The following is a 26366-nucleotide window of genomic DNA, read 5'->3' as shown; positions in this document are numbered from 1 at the left end:
CTCCATTCTCTCAAGGAACTTACACAGACTTTACAGTGTTTAGACGAGGAATGCAAAAGCAGATGTGTACCATATTTGAACTTCAAAATTCTCCTTAAATTTTTATGGGCTTTTTTTCTAATTTTCTTAGGCTTATGATCCCATGGGTCATTGAAATGTTTCACAACCCTTTAAAATCTGCTCAAATTGAATTCATTCTTCTGTTCTCCTAAATGTCATCTTTCCCTATTCAACACCAGTTTTCATCATTGTTGGCATCATAGACATGACAAAATTTATTGACTTGACATTGTTCAAGATGATGTGAATTATCATAAAACAAAAAAGATTTCCTGTTCTCAAAGAAGAAACTATAAGAAAGAACAAAATCATAGATTGTCAGAGTTGGCCTCAGAGACCACCTAATCCAACCAAAATCTTAAAAATAAGCTCTTCTAAAAATATGTCCAATTAGCAGTAGTGACGTCTCCTTCTCTATCCTCTCAAAAAGGCCAATGAAACATTCAAAATGCATAAAGAAAACAGAAGGAAGTTCAGAAAGAAGTATAGACAAACAAGACAATTTGAAAGTAAATGTGGAATTTATATACTTTACTTTTTTTTTTTTAAAAAGAGGTATGAAATGGAACCTCATGATTTCATATTTTATTTTCATTGTGGTTTTGTTTTTGTTTTTAAATTTAGAATAATTTTAGAAAGTATACCCAATAAGTGACAATCTAACTTTTGCTTGAAGATCTAAAGTGAGGGGGTTGGTAGCTAACCCTTTCCACCTTTCATTCCATTATAATCTTTTTTTCCCTAGTTTCTCCTTCTGGGGCTAAGTAGAATTTTTTTTTGCTTACATTTCAAGCTTTTCAAGATCATATTTCATTTTTAGAAATAGTTTACATTTGCAAATAATTTTACAAATTTGGAAGCTCTTTATGTTGAAAACAATGAAGCTGTGAGATTGGTAATGTGAGGATTATTGCCATTTTACAGGCGTACCTCATTTTGTTGAACTTTGCTTTATCGTACTTCACAGATATAGTGGTGGTTTGTGTTTGTTTTGTATTTAAAAACTGAAGGTTTGTGGTGACCCTGCATTGAATGAATCTGTTGGTGCCATTTTTCCAATAGTATATGCTCACATTGTGTCTCTTTGTCACATTTGGTAACATATCAAACTTTTTCATTATTTTTTTTTTCAGTGACCTGTGATCAGTGATCTTTGGTGTTACTCTTGCAATTGTTTTGGGGTATCATGAACCATGCCCACATAAGACAGTGAACTTAATTGATAAATGTTGTGTGTGTGTGTTCTGACTGCTTTACCCAGGGGCTGTTCCCTGTCTCTCTCCTGTCCTCTAGGCTCCCTATTCCCTGAGACACAGCAATATTGAAATTAGGCCAATTAATAACTCTACATGAGTTTTAGAGTGAAAGGAAGAGTCAATCAATGTGGTGCACTTCATTGTTGTCTTATTTTAAGAACTTGCCATAGCCACCCTAACCTTTAGCAACCACTACCCTGATCAGTCAGTAGCCATCAATCAAGGCAAGACCCTCCACTAGCAAAAAAAATTATGACTCACTGAAGGCTCAGATGATGGTTAGCATTTTGTTTTAGCAATAAATAAAATTATTTTAAAATTAAAGTATATATATTTTTTAGACATAGTACTATTACACACTTAATGGATTATGGTATAGTGTAAATATAACTTTTATATGCATTGGGAAACCAGAAAATTAATGTGACTTGCTTTATTGTGATACTTACTTTATTACTGTGTTCTGGAACCAAACCCACAGTATTCTCTGAGGTATCTCTGTATAGATGCCCCCAACTCTTCTGACTCCAACTCTCACCTGTAAACCTTAGCATGTACAGTGGCCATCCAGTGGTAAAACTGTCTCAAAGACAGGTTAAAACAGGTTGAGGGTAATGGACAGAAGTCAAACCCATCTGTGGGTCAGGAGGATGTCTACCCCAAGCATGGTAAAAATTTTTCCTGGCTGGACTAGTGGATGAGAACAATTTGTTCCAATGGCTATGAAGGTGGCTGAAGCAGGTAGTGTGGAGTGCTTAGAGGTTGGTCAGACACCGAAGATGCCAAGGTCATCCCCTACATCCCAGGCTATTACCAGTTATCTTGACTTTAATCTTGCCACTGGACTTCAATAACTCTGGAAGAGAGAGTGAGGCTGATGACTTTATGCAGCTCTGCCTCACTGAAATCCAATTCATGGGCAAGTCAAGATATCACTTGTGAAGTCACTGGTCCTCTTTAGAAATGAAGGATGGACAACAACTGACAAAGCACTTTGAATCTGGGGCAACCTATATGTTAATTGGAAGGGTTTCCCCCAGATGCTACATATAGTTGTAGTAACCCCTATTGGGCTCCTCTACAAACTCACTCTTATCCATTGGGTTCCCCAGAGGAGAGTCAGTTGACTGCTACTTTTGAGGTCCTAATAGCAACCCTGAAGGCCTGGGTTTCTAGTATTATCACAAACCCTCACTCCAGTGCTTCTCATTGATTGTCAGCCTGTAGCCTCAATTAGCTTTTTAGCAAAGGTATTTACTAAAATGGGCTAGTAAAAACAATTGGTACACATCTTTCCTTCTCCTTCTTGTCTATTTCCCCTCCCCCTCAACTTGCGACATATTCTCTGACAAGTATATACAGAGTCAGGGGAAGCGTGGACTCAAACTTGGAGTAAAATGGTAGTGAGAGATATTACATTTTCCTTTGGTGTAGCTTTTTGCTAGGCTCCAAAGGTCAGTGTCTTTAAAAAATTCATAAGTTGCACTTCTCTCTGATACAAAGGATTATTCTCCTTAAAGATGCCTTTCTCCTTGAGCAATTTATCCCTATGAAGCTACATTAATCTGTGTTTATTCTTAGTATGTCCTTGGTGTGGTTCCTTCTCCTGGCTCTTCCTAGTCCAGTCTTTCTAATAACATGGTCAAATTTGGGGGCTGGAAGAGACAAAAGGAAGTAGTATAACATTTTCTCTAGGCTCAATCTCTTCCTTACTGTCTCTCAGTATATACAAAAAGGTCTGAATTCTTCAAAGGCCTTTGGAACCCAGAAGAGAGCTACACTAAAGGGAAATATAATGGCCCTCACTACCATTTTACTCCAAATTTGAGTCCACACTTCTCCTGGACTCTGTATATACTTGTCAGAGAATGTGTCATAGGCTTGGGAGGGAGGAAGGGGAAGAGAAGATGTAGTATACCAATTGTTTTTTAATAGACCATTTTAGTAAGGCTCTCCCAGGGTCTGTAGTCCACCACCACTTGACTGTCCCATTGCTAAACTGAACCTACTACTGGGCTGACTGCTCTTCTTGTACACTGCCCAAGAGGTGTGACTTGATCTCATCAATTACAGGCAGTTTCCTGTGTGGTATCATCCAGTGGCCAAAAGTCCCATAATCCTTTCAAATGGATTACATGATTCCTTTGCAAATCAACTGGGGTGTTTTTGGCAAAGTCCATAGTCCCAAATCCTGGAGAGCACTTTGGTGACTTGGGGAGGTTCAAGCATTGTCTTTTTCCAGTGCCTTCTACTAAAGAGTTTCAGAAAACTCCATGTGGCACAGTTCATAAACAAATGAGAAAATAACATTCATTTATATTTTCAAACACGTGATTATACAAATTAATAAATATATCATTTTACAAAATTCTAACAGGTTGCTGCTTGCCTTGGGGCTTGCAAAGGAGACCTTCTTTGATCCAAAATAACAAGAAAGAAAAGAAATCAAGTTTCCCTCCTCAGAGGGAAAGCCTAGTCCAGACAGAACTTCTAAAATAGGTATGGGTTATTTATGACAGTTATTAAGAACCCAGAGGCAGCTAAAAATTACCTTCTCTGTCTTTCTCTCTCTTTCTGTCCCCCTGCCCCCTTCATGATTGAAACCAAACTGTCCAGAATGAAAATCTTCCAGGCCTCTTCTTAACATATAGGACAACTTAATTGGAGGCCTAGACAAAGCATGTCCTAGTGTCCCTTTCCATACAAGGTGTACCAAAACTATATCCAGTGATGCCTTTCATATGTAAGATGATACTACAGAGGTCTAGACAAAAATTTCCTCTGAATTCCTTTAGTTAAGGCAAATGAAATTTCCCTAAAGGATGCTTCCAATGCATGAGGGCAATCTAAATGGAGTTCCCAACTCATTACACACCAGATAAGCAGGCTAACTAAAAAGGAAAACAAACTCAAAAAAGTCCAAAGAGGTATAAAGCTCTTAAAATGAGTTTAACACATATGATTGATCATTTGAGGTTTCTGAGCCATAGGCAAGCCTCATTCTGTAGACCTGCAAGTCCATAAGAATTTCAGACAAATAGTCTGGACTCATGTCACAATAAGGCAAGCAGTCTAGCTCTAGGAACATTTATGGGCTATAGTAGTGTGCTTTAAGCAGACCGAAGTAGTTAATGGGGTATAGAAACAGAATAAACATCTGTCCATAAATATACAAACAAGCAAGAGTTAATCTCAAAAAGGAACTTGTTTGATTTGTAAAGAATCATATTGGAAAAGACTATCTAGTTACAGTCGAAAGCAAAATAAAAAAGTGCTATTTTTTCTCAACTATATCCCTGAAAGCTAAGGTATCTAAGAGTGAAAGTACTAGATAAAGAATCCCTCCATTAGGTCCCTGAAAATAGAGGACCTTAAAATTATTTTAGTTGATGTCCATTCAGTATTTGCATTCTCTCTACCATAATGTCCTTAATTTATACTTGGTTTCTAGAGGAAGGCTGCTACTACTTTCCTCATGAAGGGCTGGGAGTTTCTTATACTGTTGCTTATGAGCCTCCCCCAGTGGGCTTCCCATTGACAATCAGTCAGCTAGACTTAATTACCTTTTACAAAAACTATTTACTAAGGTGAGCTAGCAAGAGTAGCTAGCACAAAACATCCACTCTTAAACTAGGGGTGCATTCTCCCTTTGCACATACCAAGTTCCTAGAGGTAGTGTGACAAATCTTAAAGTATGATGGTAGTGAGGTACACATGTAGAGAATACACATGGCCAGAGAGTAAGTACACAACTGCTGTTACTGGAAGGTCTTTCTTGAGTCCATAGTTGGCATTTTCTGCTCTCAGTGGTTAGCTCCCTAGGGCTGTTTCCTTGGTGCGCCTAATTTGTTCTCAGTGTGTGTCTCAGCCTCTGAGGCAGATACTGCATTCAGCTAGTTATGTCCCATTGGACACTGAAACCTTTTTCAAAGGTTGTGGCTCAGTTGAATGTCAGTAGATTGAAGGTCAATTCCATCTTGGCACTCACAATTCCTGGTTACTGGAAGTTTTTTCCTCTCTTCATAGAGTCCTCACGAAGTTCCCCTTAGGTATAGCTCTACACTAGGCTCAGATGGTCATTGTCCTTATATAGTCCTTAGGCTATACTTCTTTCTGCAAAGGTTCATAATCCTTGAAATTGACTCTTTGCTAGAGTGGCTTATTTTTTTGCCTGCGTATTAGTCTGTGTCTTTCTTCAGTGTGTTCTTGGTGTGTTTTCTTCTGCTCTTGGCTTGATGTGTTGGCTCTTCCTGGTTCATATTTTTGATAATATGGTCAAATGGGGGGAGGTAATATAACACTGCTTCTGAGCTCAATTTCCCTCTTGTTGCCCCTCTTGCACACATGTAAGAGTCTGCCTCCTCAAGGTAGTTTCAGACCTGGAATTCTCCCCTGTTTGACTGGACCACAGCTAAACTGAAATGACTGGTAGCCTAACCGTTTTTTTTTTTTTTAAATATAGCCTAAGATTGATCTCAGACCAGTCACAAGATGTTTCCTAAGTGGCATTATTTGCCTTTTATTCAGTAGCTAAAAGTCCTACGATCCTTTCTTTTTGATTAAGGGCTTATTATACATTGTGATGAAGTTTTAGGAAAATTTCCAAACATCTAAGAGTTTGCTTAGGTGGCTGATTCATGGAGGTGGGGCATTAGTAAACACTGTCATTGTAGCAACAATATCTCTCAGATCATCTCAATGAAATTTTAAATTAAATTAACTAAATTTAATTAATTAAAATATTTTTGTTAATTTTGTTGATCAACTTTCCCATCGTTTCAGCCTTTGCTGGGTGTCTCCCTTGTTAAGAAAAGTAAAAGGATTTTAGTACTCAGTGGAGAAAAAGTTTGGAAAGTTTGCCTTTTTTTTTGGTCTTCTGTAGCCTTTGAGCCTTTTCTCTATGACACACATAATTTATTTTATATAAATGCCTATAGGCCCCTTTGAGCAGAATCTTATGGTATTTAAAAACTTGTACGTTTATAAAAAGTGGTATCTTTTTTGTGTCTCTCCTTGTGTCATTACTTGTCAAGCCCCCTACACTATTGTCTTATCTTGCTTATCCCATAAACCAATGCCACAAGATTTCTCATCTATATATGTCCTAAGGAAATCCCTGAATCACCATTCCCCTTCCTTCTATGTATAAAATACTTAACCTAATGCATTAAATGAGGGGGTTGACTAGATGACCTCTCAGGTCCCTTCCAGCTCTAAATCTATGATCCTATCATCTGAACAGCTAAATGCCTGAGTGACTTTACTCCAGTTTCCTTCTGTTCAAGTGCTGGGCAGTTTTGTAACCTCCCTCAGTCTTGAAGTGTAAGACAAGCTGCAGTTCCTTTAATAAATAATAATTGACCTGACAGCCCCAAATGTCATAACAATGTTTGATATATAAAGACTAGACCTGTGATTTTGTTGGCACAGGGAACTAGGAAAGAGGATACTTCCTTCACCAATGCAAAAGACCTCATCAGCTCTCAGATTTGGAGTGTTGCCTAGCCTAGCACTGAGAAGTTACATGACTTGGCCAGGGTCATGCAGCCAACATGGGTGTGAGTTAGGATTTGAATGCAGGTCTTCCTGGCTTTTAGAACAGCTTTCTACTCATTACATGCTACCTCTCATTTAGATAGCACTTAAAATTTTCGTAAAATGCTTTATATTCATTTTCTTTTGATCCTTATAACCCTGTAAGGACAGTCCTATGGATTTGTCCCCATTTTGTAAATGAGGTAAGAAACCCTGGTAAAAGAGTAGTTAGTAATTCACCCTTAGTATCAAAGGCAGAGATTTGAACTCAGGACTTCCTGACTTCGAGGCCAGTTATGTGCTATATATACCACCTTCTTGCTATTACCAGGACGTATATATTTCATCTATTTTGCCCGGTGCCTCGGTTTGCTTCCCTGAATGAGCCCTCATCCAGTGGAAGAGAAGCTCCTTGAAGGCAGGGACTGGACCATTCTTCATTTTCGCATCCCCTGCGCCTAGCACAGCGCTTTTTGCTTTGTGGGCGCTGAGTAAATGCTAGTTGAATTGATTATTTTTGATAACTTATCTGCTACGTCGCTTGTCATCCATGCAGTCCACGTATTACTTGTAAGCAGCATTCTAAGGTCAACTCTCAAACACTTTCCAACGGCAAAGGAGGCACCTCAGCCCTCCCCTTCCAGCAGGCTTGGCCCTCCCTCTGGCTCCGCCCCGTCCCTTCCTATTGCCTTCTTTCCCTTCTCTCCTTTCACTCCCTCCGCCCCGCTTCCCCCACTTCCCTATTCTTTTCTCCTTTTTCCTGCTCCCCAACGTCCACAGCGTCGGGATGGGGAGCCTGCGCCTGCGCCTGCGCCATGGGGCCGAAGCCCCTGCCCGCGGAGGGGGGAGAGGAGAGACTGGCGGACCGTTCAGCCAATGGGAGGCGCCGTCGCCCAGCAGCTGGGAGGCGGGGCCTTTGCGAGGGTGTTAGGTTAGAGCGAGGCGTGACCTAGTTGACAGGCTTTGAGGGGCTGCTGCCGCCGCCGCTGGTGCTGCTGCCGCTGCCGACGCCGCTGCTGCTGCTGTAGCGGCTGCAGCTCCCGGGGCGTCTTGCGAGGGGGAATCGGAGCCGGAGCCCGAGGCAAGAGAGAGGCAGTGAGGACACGGGGAAGGGAGAGCCGGAGGAAGGGGGGACGGCGGCGGCGGCTGCGGGCGGGGGGGGGGCAGAGACTCTTTCACTTTTTGGATTTCCCCGAGTTCCCCCTCCCACCCCGCGCGCGCACACACCCCCCTTTTTTCCTGTGAGCCTGGGGAACTTGCAGCTCAAAGCCAGCCACCCCCACGGCAACATGTACCCCAGCAACAGGAAGAAAAAGGTGTGGAAAGAGGAGAAAGGTAACCGGCCCCTTTATTTTCTCGGGGTGGCTTATGGTTGTGGGTGAATGGGGGTGGGATTGCCGTACCGCCCTCCGCTCGGGCTGCCGTCCCTCCTCTTCTTTGATTGCTCCCTCCTCTGCTCGAGCTTTCTGTTGCTCGTGGTGCCCCCCCCACCCCCCCCCATCCCCGTCCCCATCCCCGTACATGCACACAGAAGTGTGCACACACGTGCACGGGCACACACACATACACAACCCCCACTGTGGTCCTCCCAGACTGCCCTTGCACTTTGGTCTTAGATGTTTGTTTTTGTCTTCTCCTTTCCGTCCTTCCAGGTTGGGACCTGGACCTGGAAGGATTTTGTCCTGTTCTCTCCACCCCCCCAACCCCCTTTCCCCTCCATCTCCAGCCTCAGCTGGAACCTTCACACATCCACCTGCACGTGCCGACCTGACTGTCACCTGGCAGTGGTGGCTGCTGTTTTTTCCAGCTCCCACTTCTGTCCCCCCACCCCCCTCCGACCTGTCCCGTCCTTGTTTTTCATTGGCATAAAATGACAACACCTTTGTAGTTTTGTCTTTCCTCCCTGTCCCATTTGACTTGATTGAAGTGTGGCTATTATTTCTACTAGGTGGGCACTCCTAAACAGATAAGTATATACGATGTGAAGTTGACCCCAAACGGTGGGGTCAGTGTAGGATAAGTAGCTTTAAAGTAATCTCTGCTTTTTTTTTTCTTGTCCATAGTTGTTTTTCTTTCTCTGTCTCCCCATTGATAAACTAGTTTCTTGGAGTAAGCTCTTATTACTTATGTCACTGTCTTGGACAGGCTCCCTAATATTTGTGTATATCAAGGCTTATCCAAGTCGGTCGATATTGTCAGTGTCATTGATTTTGTGTTTTTAAAAAAACAACAACCTATATTGATCGTTTTGTATATCTTTTTAAGGAAAAAATGACGTTTCAGGAAAGGATGTTTTTATACAAAGCACATTCTTTGACATACTCTTTCTTTTAATTTCTTTTTCCCTTCTCTCTTTTGCTTTTTACAAAAATGTAAAAACATACCTACAGTGCTACTGCTCTCAGTACATCACCCTGTAAGGTAGTCTAAATGTATACAGTATTCTCTGTGGGAATATCAAGCAGTGAATAGATGGAAAGTTGAACATCTTGTAAACTACCACCTAAAAATTGGAAACTTCTATTTCAAGTCCTAGTCCTTATGGGCAAGAAGGGCAAACAAAGAAGATAAGAAAGAGATTTAAACTGAAAAAGAACTCCATAGAGTCTTTCTCAAACAGCACCACTGGGAGGCATTCCACCCTCCCTCCTTTTTAGAATTTTAGTAAAGGCCATTATGACAATTATAAGTCAAAACAAATCCTGTCAAAATGAAGCATATGGAAGACCGATATATTTTAATGTAACAAAATAGAACTAGAACCTTAGAAAAATGATCTCTAAGATATCAGCTTATGTGCCATTTTATGTACAGTGTTTTTTATAGAGTACTAAAACATCTAGCCTTCCAATAAATTTCGTTACTGATGATGACATTAAGACTTTAAGCTTGAGTCCTAATAAAACACTGGAAAGGAACTTAGTGAATTTTAGGCAATCTGGTAACTTTAGTTGGTAGTAAATTTTCTTTTTTGGGGTAACAATTATTTTAACTACAGCATATAGCCCTTCTGAAAAGACAGGATTTAAACCTTTGTTTTACATATTGTTAAAAATCCATTACATATATCTTTATTCCTGATCCTGAGATCTTAAAATTAACAGCAATGATTGCATATTAGTGGAAAAAATTTTTGTTACATATTTTGATTAAAATGAAATTATTACTTAATATCTGTTTTCCACCATAACAAAGAAATAGTTTCCCAATTTTAAATACACCATGTATTATTGTCTTTTAATAGCCATACAGCTATAAATGACTAACAGATGTTTTAAAACTTCTTTTTCCATTTTTGCTTCTATTTGCATAGAGAGAAAAGTAACCAGTTTATACAATCATGAAGAAACAAATGCACAATCATGATGGCACATAATAATAAAGATGCCTGTGGGCCCAAGCTAAATTAGCTATTATGCTTGTAACTTTTATTTCAGAGAAATTTTGTAACCTGAAGTCTTTAATGTAAACTTAAGTGTGATTGTGTTGATGAATTATCTCAGAATCTACTGTTAGATTACTTACACGTTAAAGATTGTTACTCTCCAAAGTAGTGAGACCTCCCTTTCTGAGAGCTGTTAACATCTCAGTTAATACTAAAGAGGAAGTAGGATTTATGCACTTTAAATAGTCATCCTATTAGAAAATATATGACTTTTTTGTTTAAAGTTGTTAAATTATGAAGTAATGTTGACATACCTCATTGAAATGACAAGACCCCATGCAGACTTATTTGAACTTGGTGTCTAAATAAAAATAGATGTTTGCTTGCCTGCGTTATTGTTTTAGATTACATTGTGCATGTTTTGGTGATTCATGTGGACAGTATTTGTTAAGAAGTGAACTGCTTTTCTCTTTAAGAATAAGTTTTACATAATGCTGAAGTAGCCCCTTGTACTCCTATGAAATTAATATGTTTATTCCCACATATTTATTTATTTTCTGGTTTAAAGAAATAGCCTGCTAAAGTTCTCAAGTCCATACATTGGTAAATTAATGTCCTTGGCTCTGAATTTTTGAACCTGAATCTTAAAAGAACATTATACTGGAGATAGACAGCTTACATTTTATCAAAATATGTTTTATAATTTCAAGTTTCCAATGTGAATTATCTTCTATATAGTTGTAGGTGGGTTTTGCTTTTGATATTTTGTTGTTTTTGTTTCCTTTATTGTTTTTGTTTTCTCATTTAAAATTTTAAATCACTACAGTATGAAAAGTGTCAAATGACATTCCTATAAGTTATGACTAACATTTATAAAACCAGTTATTTATAACTTCTCTGAACCTAAACAGTGAGAGGCAGTGTGCTATATAATAGATAAAAATCTAGCCCTGTAGTCAGAACCTAGGTACAAATCTTGTCTCTAACATTCTAAGTGTGTGACCATGGGCAGGGTGCCCTAAATAATTTACTAAGAATCTTACATTGCAGAGGAATTGCTAATTTGCATTGGTAGAGGGAATTTCCTCAACTAGAGTTCCTCATACCATGAAATCACAGGTACAGATCATCTTCTCAAATCTCAACAGTAACTAATCATTGTAAATATTTTTATTTTTATTTTTTTTTAAAGAATAACATGAAGTACTCTTCCTCAACTAAACATGGATGTTATGAACATTGGCTATTTTTTTCTTCCAGAGTAAAATTTATTTTACTTTTATCCTTAATCAGTCCAAAAAAATTGAGAGGCAGCAGGGTATAGGGCAAAGATTCTTGATTGGGAGTAAGGTGACCAGGTTTTATCAATAGTGGAAAGAAAATGGGCAAGTCATTTCATCTCTTTAGGCCTCAGTTTTTCAGCAAAATGAGATTAATTCTAAAGTTTCTTTCACCTCTAAAATTCTACAATTTATTAAGTATTTAATACTTAAAATTGTGAAATTATTTTATTGGGAGTGTTACTCAAGAGCACTTCAACTTTTTCATGAGGCCAGTAACATTTTAAAAACTTAAATGCAAAATAATACTAAGTTTTAAAGTTTAAAAAATAAAAATGACGATTTGCATTTTTTTAAAAGAACGTTTACTGAAGATGACCTTGGAAGAGAGACGCAAAGAATACGTGAGGGATTATGTTCCTTTGAAAGACATTCCATCATGGAAGGAAGAAATGAAGAGCAAAAGCCAGAATGACGGTGAGTTTTACAGTGTGCAGCTGTTACATTGTAGCCTTTTATTGAAGACTTCAGCAGGAAAAGTGTAACCCTGGATCTAGAACTTCAGCAGAAAGGGTATAAGCCTCTCTCTAGAACTTCAGCAGAAAGGGCATAACAGCTACTAACAGTTGGTAAAAGGAGGTATTACTTTCTGCTATTTGAAATTATTATTGGTATTTGTTTTAATTGAAATTGAATTAATGTAGTTGAATAATGTTATGATGTATGCTACTTTGTAGTATAGCTGAAAGAACACTGAACTTGGATCCAGAAAGACAGATTTGAGTTCCTACTCAGAAATGTGCGTGTTGGGAGACCATGACTGAGACTTTTAACCTCTGAACCTTCTTTATCTTTAAAAGTGGGAATGATACGTGTATGTCCTCTTTACGTCATGGTTACACAGTGCTTTGTGAAATGTAAAACATTAAATATTACCAGATAATATTGTCATTACAATTATTACTTGAGGCATGTATTTTTTCTAATTCCTACACAAAATGGTGAATTTTTGGTATGTGTAGCCCTTCATGAATCTATACCTATTTTCTTGAAATGGAAGTTCAAGTAAATAATCATTTAAAATATGCCTTTAGTAATACCCTGTAACATGAGTCTTCCTAACTTTGTAGCAAATGACTGGCATCAGCCTTTTCCTACAGTTGACTCATTTCACATCTGTATACATTTTAAAAAATACAGTATACATTATGTGTCTTGAATTTGTGCTTTCCATTAACAGTATTTAATCAATGCTTGGCACACTGAAAAAATTTAAAAGACAAGAAGAATTAAGCATTTTTTTCTTTTTCAAAGTTGCTTTTTAAAAATGTAAACTTAGGAAAAGATAGCAAAGATAGGAGTAACTTTAAGCATGAATGTAACTATAATGTTATATTTTTCTTTTAATGGTCCAAGCCACTATCTATATCTGCCTCTCTATCCATACACACACATACACACACACACACACACACACACACACACGTGTGTGTGTGTGTGGTGTGTGTGTGTATATATATATATGTGTATATATATGTATATATATGTATATATATATATATCCATATTTACATAGTTATATATTTTTAATTCCACTAAAGTTCTACTTTGATGCCTCTTGTGGTATGGAAATAACCCAGGTTCTTGAAATCTACTGGCAGACCACAAGCTTTGACAGGCCCTTCTAAGATGGAAAGCCTTCATAAGGCTTCATGAACAGGCCTGGAGATATAGATTAGTGTGTCTGTCATTCAAGGACCAACCTACAGGTTGAGAAGCCTATCACCAAGTTGGAGAAAGGGTGATGAATTTTTTGGTCACAACCACCCTTAGAGATTGTCTACTAAAAACTTGCAGATGTTGAGATCTGTGTCAGTAGAGGGAGTATCCACACCAATGAAACTGCACATCCTTTAAGTGTGATTATATATTTTACATGTGTTTAATAAAAAAAAATTCTGACATTTTCCAAAGTAAGTTTCTGAGCTTAGCTAGCAGAATATTATTTGAAACAGCTGATTTGTAAGAAGGGAGCAAACTTAGGAATTTAAATATAATTCCATATTAAAGATGGAGTTAGAATAAAATTGAATTAATAACAAATTCATTATTTTGTCATAACTGATCACAGGTAAGTTTTCAATGGAAGACTTTTTTTGTCTACAGTACAGACATTTCAGCACAGTGAAATCATGTAAAATTATATATGTGATATATGTCATTTTTATTTTCCTCTAAGTTTGCATTATTTAGTTGAATTCAATTTTTTATTCTTAGATTATGGTTAAAAGGTTAAAAAGTGACAATTATGTATTAACTAGATTCTATTAAATTTTTAAAATATGTTAATCTGATAGATTTGGAAGGTTGATGGTTAGGTTAGAGAAGAGTAGAAGGCAGGTACTTTTTAAAAATCCATTATATGTTTTTATTATTCCTCCCTATATTTGTAAATATTTTGGGCTAATCTATTCCAAAGTATTGTATTGTTGGTAAAATATCAAAATAAGACTTTTGCAAGTGCATATATCTAGTGCAAATTAATATATATGATAAGTTGCAGAAGTTTCAAAAGGAAAAAAAATATTTTTGATAATTGTTCTAAAAGTTAGGTGAAGCTGTTATTTGTTATTTTCATTTGCTACCTTTCTGTTCATGCTAGAGTTCTATTAGTATGTCACTCCATTCCTGCATGTATGATTTGCTGTCTTTGGATGGAACAAAGTAGCATAGAAGACTTGGTTGTATTCCTACTGCTTTTCTCTGATTTCAGTGAAAATCAGGGACCATATCTAGAGTTAGGTGTTTGATGCTAATTGCTTCTAGTGCAGCATAGCACTAGGAAGAAACCTATCATAATTTAAGTCATCAGGCATTTAGTAAGCACTTGCTATAATTGAGGCACTGTGTTCCCTCTTGGAGATATGAAAACAAAATGGAAAATTATGCCTGCCTTCATGGAGCTTATATTCTACTGGGGCAATAGTACATAAAGGCAGCATGAGTAATTAAGTAGAACTCTGGATTTGGAACCAGGAAGACCTAGGTTCAATTCCTGCTTCAGATACTTAGTACTTGTATGATCCTGGGAAGCTTATTTAATTTTGCTGAGATTAAATTCTTTCATTTGTGAAATGGGTATGATTATAGCACCTATCCCAGGGTATGTTGTGATAAACAAATGAGATAAGGTATGTAAAGGCCTTTCAAACCTTAAAATCCTATATAAATGTGAGTTTTTATTATTGTTGTTGTTATTATTATTGATATAAGATAACTTGGTGAGGGAAAAATAAAATAACATATAATGGGCTAAACTAATACTTGAAATGTTATCTGTTAAGGGCAGAGTACTTGAGGTTTCCAACTCACTGCTTTTGGATCTTTTGCTTGTATCACATTAGCTTTTTTTGGGTTGCCATGTCTCATTGTTATGTCATGTTGGGCTCATTGTCCATTAAAACCTGTAGATTATAGTTGTTTTGTATGAATTGCTGTCTAGCCATATAATCCTCATATATAATTATGCATTTTAAATCCCCAAGCAGAGTACTTTACATTTGTCACTATTAAATTTAATATTATTATATTCTCACAATTTTCCCCACTTATACATCTTTTTGCATTCTGATTCTATCATTTAATGTATTAGCTATCTGTCCTAGCTTACTGTCCTTCATAAAATGGATAAAAAAATTAACCTAAGTCACTGATAACATGTTGAACAGGACTAAGGACAGACCCCATGGCACTTCATTAGAGATGTCCTTTCAAATCAATATCAATCCATTATTTATTGTACTTTGAGTACTATTATTAAGTCACATATCTTAAGGATATCATGAAAGAATTTGTCAAATCTCTTGCTGAAATCCAGGTAGAATAAAGCATTTCGTAAATTTTACAGGATTTTATAAAGTGCTTCCTCTATAAAGCTCCTTCACTTGCTGGCTGTGTAGACCATAGGTAAACCACTTATCTCCTTTGAGGCTCAAAACTGAGGATCTTCTGTAATATGGTAATAATACTTGTACTACATACTTCATAAGACTTGTTGTGGCGCAAGCACTTTAATGGAAATTACCGTAAGGAGTTATTTCTGTATAAAAATGGGAGTTATCTTAACAAGTTATCATTGTTGCCATCATGTCTAGCTATGATATTTCCCAGATCTGCTTGGTCTACTAACTGTCCAAAAAAAAAAGCAGGAGAGTACAGAGTCACAGAATTTTGGGATTGGAAAGGATTACAGTGGCCATTTTATCCAAAAAGAATTCTGACTACATCATATTAGAAAAGAGGGAGGACAAACTACCTGTGAAGACAGCTTTTCCGCTTTGGGTCAGCTCTAGTTATTAGGAAGGTTTTTCCAGTATCAAGTTTAAATTTTCCCCTTTGCAACTTTCATCCATTGTTCCTGGTTCTGTTTACTTGGACTAATAAAAATAAGTATAAACCCTTCTTTATATCATATCCCTGTAGATACTCAAAGATAGCATCACATCACCTCTTAGGCTTCTCTTCTATTTCCACCTGCCTCATTTCTTCAGTTGATCTTCATGCGACGTAAACTTAAGCCTTTTCATCTTCTTCTTTGCCCTTTTCTGGACCCATGGCACTTAGAAGTGAACAATGTACTGTAGATGAGATCTGATGAGGGCAGAGTACAGTAGAACTATTACCTCTCTATTTCTGGAAGCTATACCTTTCTTAATACAGTAATAACATCACACTAATTACTCATATTGAATTTAAAGTCCACGAAATTCCCCAGGTTTTTTTAGGACAACTGTAATATAACCAAGCTTGCCCATCTTACACCTGTGAAGTTGATTTGATTGTTTTTTGTGCTTATAGGGAAGACCTTACATTTATCCCTGTTGAATTTCATTTTATTAGATTCATCCCAATTCTCTAGCCTGTCAAGATCCTTTTGGATCCTGACTCTATCTTCTGCACTAGTTATCTCAGCTTTTTGTCATCTGAAAATTTAAGTAGCATGTCCTCTAGACCTTTATCTAAGTCATTGATAAAAATGTTAAACAGCACAGGGTCAGGCACACATCCCTGGGGTACTCAACTGGAGACCTCTTGTTAATTTCTCTTTGAGTTGAGTTTTCTAACCAGTTCTAAATATACATAATTGTATAATCTAATCCTTATCTTCCTATCTTTTCCACAAGAATAGCGTGAGATACTTTATCAGAAGCTTTGCTAAAATTGAGGTACACTATATATTCATAACATATCCCTCATCTCCATGTTTATTAATCCTGTAAAAAAGTGAAGCTAGTTTGGTATGACCTATTCTTGATGAAGATATCCTGGCCATTTATAGTCATTGATTCCTTTTCTAGATGCTTGCCAATTATATTTTTAGTGCTCCATTCTAGAATTTTCTCTGGAATTGAAGTAATGCTCAATAGCCTATAGCTGTAGACATTATTTTCCTCCCTCCTTTAAAAAGCCCTAACACTCAGGATATTTGCGTTTTCCCAAATTTGTGTTAACTCTTCTGTATTCCATGATCTTTCAATGTACAACTGAACAGTCTGGCAGGCTTGATCAATAGATTAGTCTGGCATGTGCTGTTATTTAATAAAAAGATCAGTGACAATAGACTCAGCAGTTACATCTTCGAGTTCTTTGAATATTTTGGGATGTAGTTCATTTGGGCCAGGTGATTTGAACATATTGAGAACAGCTTGTAGTTTTCTAACTATTTTATCACTTATCTTGCTTTTCAGCTTTCTTCCCCATGCTCTACTACCTATTCTTCCTAGTATACAGATAATTCTCCTCAGAAAGGAAAACAGAACTAGGAGTTGAGCAGTTTTGCCTTTTTTTTGTTGTCTCTTATCCCATCTGCATCAGTAAGTGGTCTGATCCCTTGTTCCTCTTCTTTCTTCCAGTGTAGCTAAAAAGCCTGTTCTGTCCTTAGCATTGATTACAGGATTCAGTTTGTTTTGGGCTTATTTAGCCTTCTTGACATTATTTTTATAAGACTATGTCTCATTTTTATATTTTTTCTTAGTTGCTTACCCTTGCTTCCTCTCTTCTGTACTTATTCTTTTAAAATCCAAAGACAGATGAGTTATTTGTACAAATATGTTGATTTCTTTATTACTGCTTCTCATTCTTCATTGGAATTATTTGTATTTGTGTCTTTAGAGTTTAGTTTTAGTGAGCTTCTCATTCCGTTTGAACTGACTTCCCTTCTAGAATGCTGGATGCTACCTACCTACTATGTGCTAGGCACTAGAAATATAAGTGTAAAGAATGAAATAATCCCTACTTGCAATTATGCTTATGTTCTAATTAAGGAGACAACAAGTACATATAAAATATATACAACAAAAATATTAAGTTAATAATCTATATTATATATATACAATGTAGTTTTAAACAAGGTAGTTTGTGAGGGAGGGCACCAGTAGTTGGGGGCATCAGAAAAGGTTTCCAGAAAGAAGATGGTACCTGAGCTGCATCTTAAAAGAAAAGAGGTACTTTCTAGACGTGCGGAAGATAGCCAGTGTGAAGGCAGAGAGATGGGAAATGGAGTGTTACAAATGAGGAACAGAGAGAAGGCCAGTTTTGTTGGAGTGGAGGAGTAGTAACAAATGAGCCTAGAACAGGGGTGGGCAACCTGTGGCCTTGAGGCCACATGTGGACCTCTAGGTCCTCAAGTGCAGCCCTTTGACTGAACCCAAACTTCACAGAACAAATACCCTTAAAAAATGATTTATTCTGTAAAACTTGGACTCAGTCTAAAGGCTGCACCCAAAGACCTAGAGGTCCACATGGCCTCGAGGCTGCAGGTTCCCCACCCTTGGCTTAGAAAGATAGGTTGGGACTAAGTTGTGTGGTAATTTAAAAGCTGAACAGAACTTTTTCTATTTTATCCTAGAGGCAATAAGAAGCCACTGGAGTTGGTCACATAAAGGAGTCACATATCAGATCTGTGTTTAAGGAAAATTACTTTAGCAGCATTGTGTTGGATGGACTAAAGTGTTGAGAGACTTGAGGCAGGGGAGACGAGTTAGGAGGTTATTATAATAGGCAAGAGATGATGGAGGCCTGAACTAAAGTGGCAGCTGTTTGAATGGAGTGAAGGATACACATGCAAGGAGATGTTGTGAGGGTAGAAGTGTCAAGATTTGGCAACTGATTGGGTAGGTAAAATGAAGAATTGAAGATAATGTTGAATATGAACCTGGGAGACTAGAGGTTTGTTGGTGACTTTGAGGATATAGGAAAGTTTGCGGGAGAGTTTGGTTTGGAGGAATGATACTGAGTGCAGTTTTAGACTTTTGAGTTTAATATATCTCTGGGACATTCAGTTTAAAATGTCAAGTAGCCAATTTGAGATCTAGTATTGAAGTTTAGAGAAGAGATGAACTAGATATGTAGGTCTGTAGCTTATCTGTCTGGAGATGATAGTTATTACTCATGGGAGCTGATAATGTTACTGAGAGAAAATACAGAAAGAGAATAGAAGAGGATCCAGGATAGAACCTTGGGGGAAATGCCCACATTTTGGGGGTGATGAGCTAGTAAAGAAGCCTGAGGAGTACTGAGACAGGGAGGAGGAGAACCAAATGAGAATATTGTTCTTTCTCTCAACCTGTTTGAAACCAGTTTTCTCAAAGTCTAGGGTGCATGTTTTCCTTCTTATCTTTGACAAACACTAAGAAGGGATGGCCATTTCCAAGATTCTTGTTGGTTATTTTTTGAATATAAGTTTCATGTGATGTGTTTTCCCAAATTGCCTTAATATGAGTTTAATTAGTAAGAAAACTTATATATATGGTTTGCCTCCAGAGGCACACAATTATTTTCTGAATTCTTGAATCACTCATTTACTTCATATGTTATTTCACATGCACGATTGCATTAAAAGTAGAAACTGTTTATTTTGAGAATCTTGACTATATCATTAATATAGCATTTGTTTACTGCTAAATGTTTGCATATTGATGAGTTCAGGAGGTCCTAGGATTGCATTCCCAAGCCTTATCTTCCACTATTATGTTGAAAAACAACTCAATATGGTAATAAAGAGTTGAGAACTGAACCAGAGGATTGTAAGTTCAAGTGCTGTCTTGTTTATTTTTTGTATTTCTTCCATTATGCTCTGTACAAAGTAGATAGTTACTTATTAAATATTTTTGAATGAATTATTTTTATCAATACAGAAAATACTTATAACTTCATAACAATGATCAAATAACCTTTAAAAAATTTGTGAGAGGGATAACCCATATGTTGTTAGTGTTAACTAAAATAGTGTTGTATTAAAATGGTCATCAAATTATAGTGTGGTATAGGTGCTTTAATCTGCTGTTGATGAGAAGCTGTTTTAATTCAAGTTTACTGTGTTACCAAGTTTATCATTATGAGATTCAAAGATCATCATACTTTGTTTTTCCTTTTAGTAGAGTCTCATTTAAAGTTTCAGATAAACAATTAAAAATGTAGCTAAGTGTTATGTTTAACTAAGTTTAAGTTAGTTAAGCATATTATTTTATTAGTAAACATACCAGTTTAGTAAACAATAATAGTAAACAGTAAAACAATAAGTAGTAAACTATTAATAAACAAATTGTTTGTGTTACCCTACAATATTTAAAAGTTTATACTCTTTCAGAAGAATGAGTTTTCATGCTAACATGAATTGGCAATCTAATATTTCATATTCAAAATTCTAAAATATTTATATATTCAAGCTATAGAAGCTTGAAGCTAAGACTTTTGGGGCAATGCATTGAAGAATAATGTCTTTCTTAATTTGGAATTCACACCATATACAACTGGAAAATTTTACTGAGTTGGTTTTCTTCAAAAAATGAATTTGTTAAAAAGAAACCAAAAGAACAGAGAACAGCTTAGTTTCATTTGGAAGAACATTTTTTAAAAAGAAAGTGGGACATTGATCCTGATGTTTGAATTAAAAAAATAGAATGCCTTTTTTTTTTTTGCATAATGACATTCCTCACCTAGGCATAAGTTTTGTCCTATATGTACATTTGGCAAAGTCAGACAGCTTAATCTTCCCATTGAAAGACTGAAGAAATGGCTGAATTATTTTTTTATGCTAGAAACCTAAGGGTTCTGTTTCCTGAATGGTGCTGTAATATGTGACTCATTGCCATTAGTTTTCTTCTATCTTGATTTCCCTTTTTGAATATTCTGATAGTTTTTATGTACTGACTTTTAAAGATTATTCTGAAGACAAATTCTTGGATAATATTTAACCAAATGTTTTATGTTTTTTTTTTAATGTGGATTTAGTGCTATGTGTATTATCCTTGAATTTTTTAAAAAAAGCAAAAATAGAAAGCAAGTCAGTGTTTTTCTGTTAAGTGTGAACATGATCTTAATGTTGAGATTATGAGATGAAATATGCTTTGTATATATTATCTTAATCTGTACCTACCACTAGTGAAAGAATTATTATAGTTCATGTAAAACTGTGCTTGATTCGTATTGTTTTAACTGATGCAAATTGTAGGGCTGAAGCCTGGTATTAGCTGTCCTTTTCTCACTTTTTCTTGTAATCTTATTTTCTTCATTCTAACTATACCATCTGGGAGATTCTTTATGTGGCCTGTTCTTATTTTCTAAATATTTAGTTTTTGAAGTTGCAAGTAGTCAAAATAACATTTTAAATATGGCAAACTGTCTTACCTGGCCATTGTGATGTAGAAACAAGCTGAATAACATTTATAAAAACAAAAAGCATCTGTGAAATAACTTTAAAATTTTCAGATTTGATTTCATCAGTATAGGGAGCCCTGGCTGTGAAAACTATCTCTATTAACATAGCTTGGAAACTTACATGCAACTTGTAATCATAGAAATATATATGGATACTTGTTGAATCATAGAAGAAAATGGCACATCAAAGTGGTTATGGACTAGGAAAGATGTTTTGTTGTCTAAAGTGGGCACCATTGAGACTGAATTGTTCTAGATTTGAACCAAAAATTTAATTTTAACATAAGATAGGTTATAGATCAGGTTCAGTAAGATATCCCCTTAATTCACTTACAGTGGACTATATTGGACATTCTTTTTCAGAGATGACTTGGAACTGACATAAGTGGACTGGCCATGCCATTGTAGTGACAGATCATATCTACATTTGCTTTGGTCCAAACTCCAGATTCTGCTTGTCTAGAACTGCTTTGGATTTCTGTAGTGCTGTACTGGTGGTTTGTCTTGTCTTCTTTATCTTTCGCTGACATGGATTTTTTTTTTTTGTGCCTAGTATATTTCTTTTTCTGAGAGAATCAACAAGATTTTTCTTTTAAAATTCTTTTAGCATAACAAAAGAAGTTTAGTGTGTATCAACTGATGTCTGTTTGAACCTTGCATGCAAAATTTCAAAAGACTCTGAGACCCACAGATTTACAGCAGTATTATATCACACACGTTAACATAGAAATAGGGAGATTTGTTCATGAAGTTTAGTGACAGTCACTGTATTAGGAAAAATGGGATTATTTTCAGTTTTGAAGTTGAGGTGGTTTAGGCACCTGAAAAACAAAGAATTTGCACAGTTGAAGCCTTTGTCTCATTGTAGTGACAAACTTTGCTAGAAAACTTCATCAACAAAGGTTTCACAGAAGAGAAAAATCACTTTGTAGTTTTGTTTCTGTCACTTGTGCTTTTACCACGTGGTTGTCTATGGGCATATGTCTTAGAATTATCATGTACGATTGTCAGTAAAATGTATGTCAAACTTGGGTGCTTTTGTTAAGAGGAAACCAAAAGAAACCTCAAAAGCTTTTCTTTGGATCAGCTGAGTTTTCTTTTTTTCTTTTCTTTTCTTTTTTTAAATAAGAAATATTTGTCAACTAGAATGCTACAGTATCTTATACTTAGTTCTGTTGTTTTGTTGGGGAAGAGAAACATTGTTGTCATCCTATTCAGTCAGGAAAAGTGCATTAATTGAATAGCTTATACTGCTGAGGACAGTAGATTCTTCAACAACAACAAAAACTCTGAAACAAAACAAAGAAAACCCTTTATTCTGTATCAGCTCAATTTGTCTTGTTGTTTGGTCATTTAGTCATATCTGCATACTGTCCATGGGGTTTTCTTGGCAAAAATACTGGAGTGATTTGACATTAAGGCAAACAGAGGTTAAGTGACTTGCCCAGGGTCACACAGCTGGTAAGTGTCTGAGGTCACATTTGAACTAGGTTCTTTCTAACTCCAGGCCCAGAGTTCTATTCACTGACCCACCTAGTCACCTCCAATTTGTCTTACCTCTTTTTGTATCCTCTTAGAATTCTCTTCCTTCAAAGATCAGCTCAGGTGCTCATTTCTCTGTGAAGCCTTCCTTAATGACCAGACACATTCCTCTCTCTCCCCCACCCCTTACTGGTACTCTTTCTTCAAATAGTCTTGTATTTACTTCTTCATGTAAATTACATGTACCATCCCTAGTAGAATGTAACTTCACAGTTGTGAGGGTTAAATGAGATAATATATGTAAAGTATTTTTGCAAATTTCAAAGTACTTGCATATGTGCCAGATATTAGTTATCATTATCATTAAATTATAATTGTAATTATAATTAGCGAGGAACTATACCATATTTGCACATAATTGGCACTTAATGTTTGAATTCAATTAGATTTTTTAAAAAGCCTCATTCCTACTTGTTTAATTTTTTTTGGGGGGGTGAGGCAATGGGGTTAAGTGACTTGCCCAGGGTCACACAGCTAGTAAGTGTTATGTGTCTGAGGCCGAATTTGAACTCGGGTCCTCCTGAATTCGGGGCCAGTGCTCTATCCACTGCGCCACCTAGCTGCCCCCTTGTTTAATTTTTAAAAAGTAGAAAATGTGATTTAGAGGAGAATTTTACATGGGCAGCAGCTAGGTGGTGCAGTGAATAGAGCACTGGGTCTGGATTCAGGAAACTTGAGTTCGTATCTTGCCTCAGACACTTACTAACTGTGTGACCCTAGGCAAGTCACTTAACCTCTGTCAGGATGATCAAATGAGATAATAATTTTAAAGTGCTAAGCATAGTTCCTGGCATGTAGTGCCATATAAATGTTAGCTATTATTCTTTTTAAACTAAATAAAAGTGAAAAGTGAAGGGTTCCTCAAAGTGTATTTTTTTTTACACATTTCTAACATTCAATGATGAGAAAAACTATTGTAGTTGATGATGTCTACTGCATACAGTTGGAGTTATCTACTCAGATCCTGCTGTGTTGTCTTTGCCTCACTATGTTTTTGTAGGCTCACTGATCTTCTGCTCCTAATTAACTATATAATTATTCCAAATTTGGCATATGTGCATATGTGTATATATGTGTATGTTTATATTTGTGTGTATATGTATACACACACACTCATACACATATATGCATACATACACAGACATGCACTATATTTAATGACCATGTAATTACAAGGCATAGATAACCATATGGTGGAAATAGAATTCGCAGAAACAGAACTACATAGAATCTTTTCTGTGAAACTTTTGTTCTATTTTTGTTACTGCTCACTTTATCACTGTTTCACAGGTGGTGATAAATATATCTAACAAAGCAGGAACTATGGTAAAGACAAAGGTAAAGGTAATGCTTTCTGTAACGACAGTCTTGTGTCCTGACCACAATAGGAATTATGGCTACCTGCTTTTTAATTTTAGTCTCAGGTGTCTCCTGGTCCAGATATGGGGATTCTATATTAAAAATACAGCATCTGCCTTCAAAGAACGTTTAAATTCTGAAGGTCTTGACTGGGGTCACTATTGCCTCAAATAATAAAAATAGAAAACATATGAAGGGCAGAATTGTGGGAAATCTTATTGAGCTATTAACTAGATCAGAAATTCTTATTTTCAACTTCTTACCTCTTAGCTTATCTATATAGAATATAAATGAGAGGTAAAATATTTTAAAGTGTTCTATTTTTTTTTCAGTGCTTATACCAATAGAATCAATATTATAAGCAACTATCTATGCCTTTTTTTTTTTGTAAAGTGTAGCATAGTGCAGTATATAAGTACTTTTTGGTGAATACAATAAATGGAGTCCAAGTTTGTTAAGAGATTTAGAGTTAGTTACATTGTAGAATTTCTTCCTAAAGTCACAATAATCATATATATTATTGAATCTTTATCAATATTATACTATATATAAAATATATTAGAAACTCATATTACCAAATTTGTGGAGAAAAAACATCAGAATATTGTGAGATTTGTTTAATATTTTGAAACCTCAGATGTTGTCAACTAAAGGTTTAGGATATAAACATAGTGTTTGCAGTTTGAAGAATGTTGCTTAACAATGTATAATTTTAAACAATAGTTTAACTTTATTGTGAGTTATATTGAATTACTGCTGAATAGTACTACTAAACATACTACTTTTTGGGACCATTTGTTAGTTGCTCTGTGGCGTTTTTGTAGAACTGTTGAATTGACAACTTTGGGGAATAAGGCTCCCTGGTTGTTTACATATTTGTGATTTTGCAAACTGGCAGTATGTGCCTGCTTATAACAATCAATTGCATGTACCATTTTCAACAGTGATTTTTTTTTTTGACTAGGCAGTGGGGTTAAGTGACTTGCTCAGGGTCAGACAGCTAGTAAGTGTCAAGTGTCTGAGGTGGGATTTGAACTCAGGTCCTCTTGACTCCAGGGCTAGTGCTCATTTCACCGCCTGGCTGCCCCCCCAATAGTGATTTTTAACAATTAAAATATTTTACTTTTCACTAGGCATTTAGCTTGATTATATGGTTCTGTTTTTCACAGATACCATTGGAGGTAGAATAAGGAGGCCTCTCAATTGTTACTTTACCTGAACTTCTGTGGTTTGATCTTATCCCTGCTTTTTGTAGCCTACTGAAATGTGTTTGACTTGGTGATTAATAGCAAAATGTTTGTAACTTCATATATATGATATTGATATTTGTCTATTCTAATTCACATCTTTGCTTGTTATGATGATCGTTCTGCAAGGTAAAAAACTAACCGTAAGTCAGGGTTTTCTTTGTATTTCTTTTATAACCTGCATGTGACTGAAACTAGCTCTTCCTTTTGGTTCTTACATGTCATTTAGTTTGCTAAGCAGTAATTAGCTCATAGCCAGATTCTGTCAAATGTTTCTTATCAAGTTTATGTTCCAGGTTTGAGTGTTTTTGTATGTGGAGTTACTTTAGACTTAGAAATATGATTTTTCATAGTCATATATTGACTTGCAAGTAGAGCTTACCTGAGTTAGACTTCTGCCTTCCACTTTTTAACTGTTCAGCTCTGGGTAAGACACTTAACCTCTCTCTTTTGTAAAATGGAGATAATAATAGTTCCTACCTAACAAGGTTGTTGTGAGGATCAAATGAAATAATATATATAAAGGCCCTGGGGCCTCCTGCTTTCATTTTAGAGGTAAGGGGTATTTTCAGCTTTCCTCTTTTCATCCTTTTCCCCTTCTAAATATTCCAGTCCACCCCATAGGATTTTGTTCTTCCTTACTGATCATTATTGCTTTACATGTTGTTTCTTTACCCTTTTTTTCATCGTCTCTGTGTGCTCACAGGACTTCTATAAGTATTAAATTTTACCAAGCTATTGCCACAATCAGGTCTTCTCAACCAATAAATAAAAAATCACACTGCTTTTTTGAGCTTCCTTGAATTTAGTTCAACATAATTTGAAGTTTTGGTTTTCCCATTTTCTAATTGATATGGACATTTATATATATATTTAAAGACAGGCTACTTAAGGATTCTAGTTTACTTGGTTCTAGTTATTTTTCCTCTTAATGTTCCTTTGTAATCTCTAGATAAAAAAGATGGTGAAGACTCATAATTTTCCC

At 36.2% G+C, this 26366-nt stretch overlaps 1 protein-coding gene across 6 annotated transcripts in view; it reads left to right on the top strand.

The window, feature by feature from the left end:
* The first annotated feature begins 7772 nt into the window (after window positions 1-7772).
* Window positions 7773-26366, top strand: part of MACROD2 (mono-ADP ribosylhydrolase 2) — a 2138630-nt gene continuing 2120036 nt past the window's right edge. For 2 of the 6 annotated variants that reach the window (XM_078149713.1, XM_078149712.1), the window contains exons 1-2: window positions 7977-8186; window positions 11877-11993. In XM_078149713.1, coding sequence (XP_078005839.1) covers window positions 8141-8186; window positions 11877-11993 — 163 coding nt within the window. In that variant the 5' untranslated portion in view covers window positions 7977-8140. Of the gene's footprint in view, window positions 7947-7976; window positions 8187-11876; window positions 11994-26366 lie in introns of those variants that run through there. The other 4 variants (XM_078149710.1, XM_020986265.2, XM_078149709.1 and 1 more) reach the window with 3 other exon arrangements.

This window comes from Phascolarctos cinereus, unplaced genomic scaffold (genome assembly GCF_003287225.1).
Source record: "Phascolarctos cinereus isolate Bilbo 61053 unplaced genomic scaffold, phaCin_HiC Scaffold_2;HRSCAF=192, whole genome shotgun sequence".
In the NCBI taxonomy this organism is placed as follows: domain Eukaryota; kingdom Metazoa; phylum Chordata; class Mammalia; order Diprotodontia; family Phascolarctidae; genus Phascolarctos; species Phascolarctos cinereus.
The sequence above is the reverse complement of the archived record's forward strand: the minus strand, read 5'-3'. Positions and strand labels throughout refer to the sequence as shown.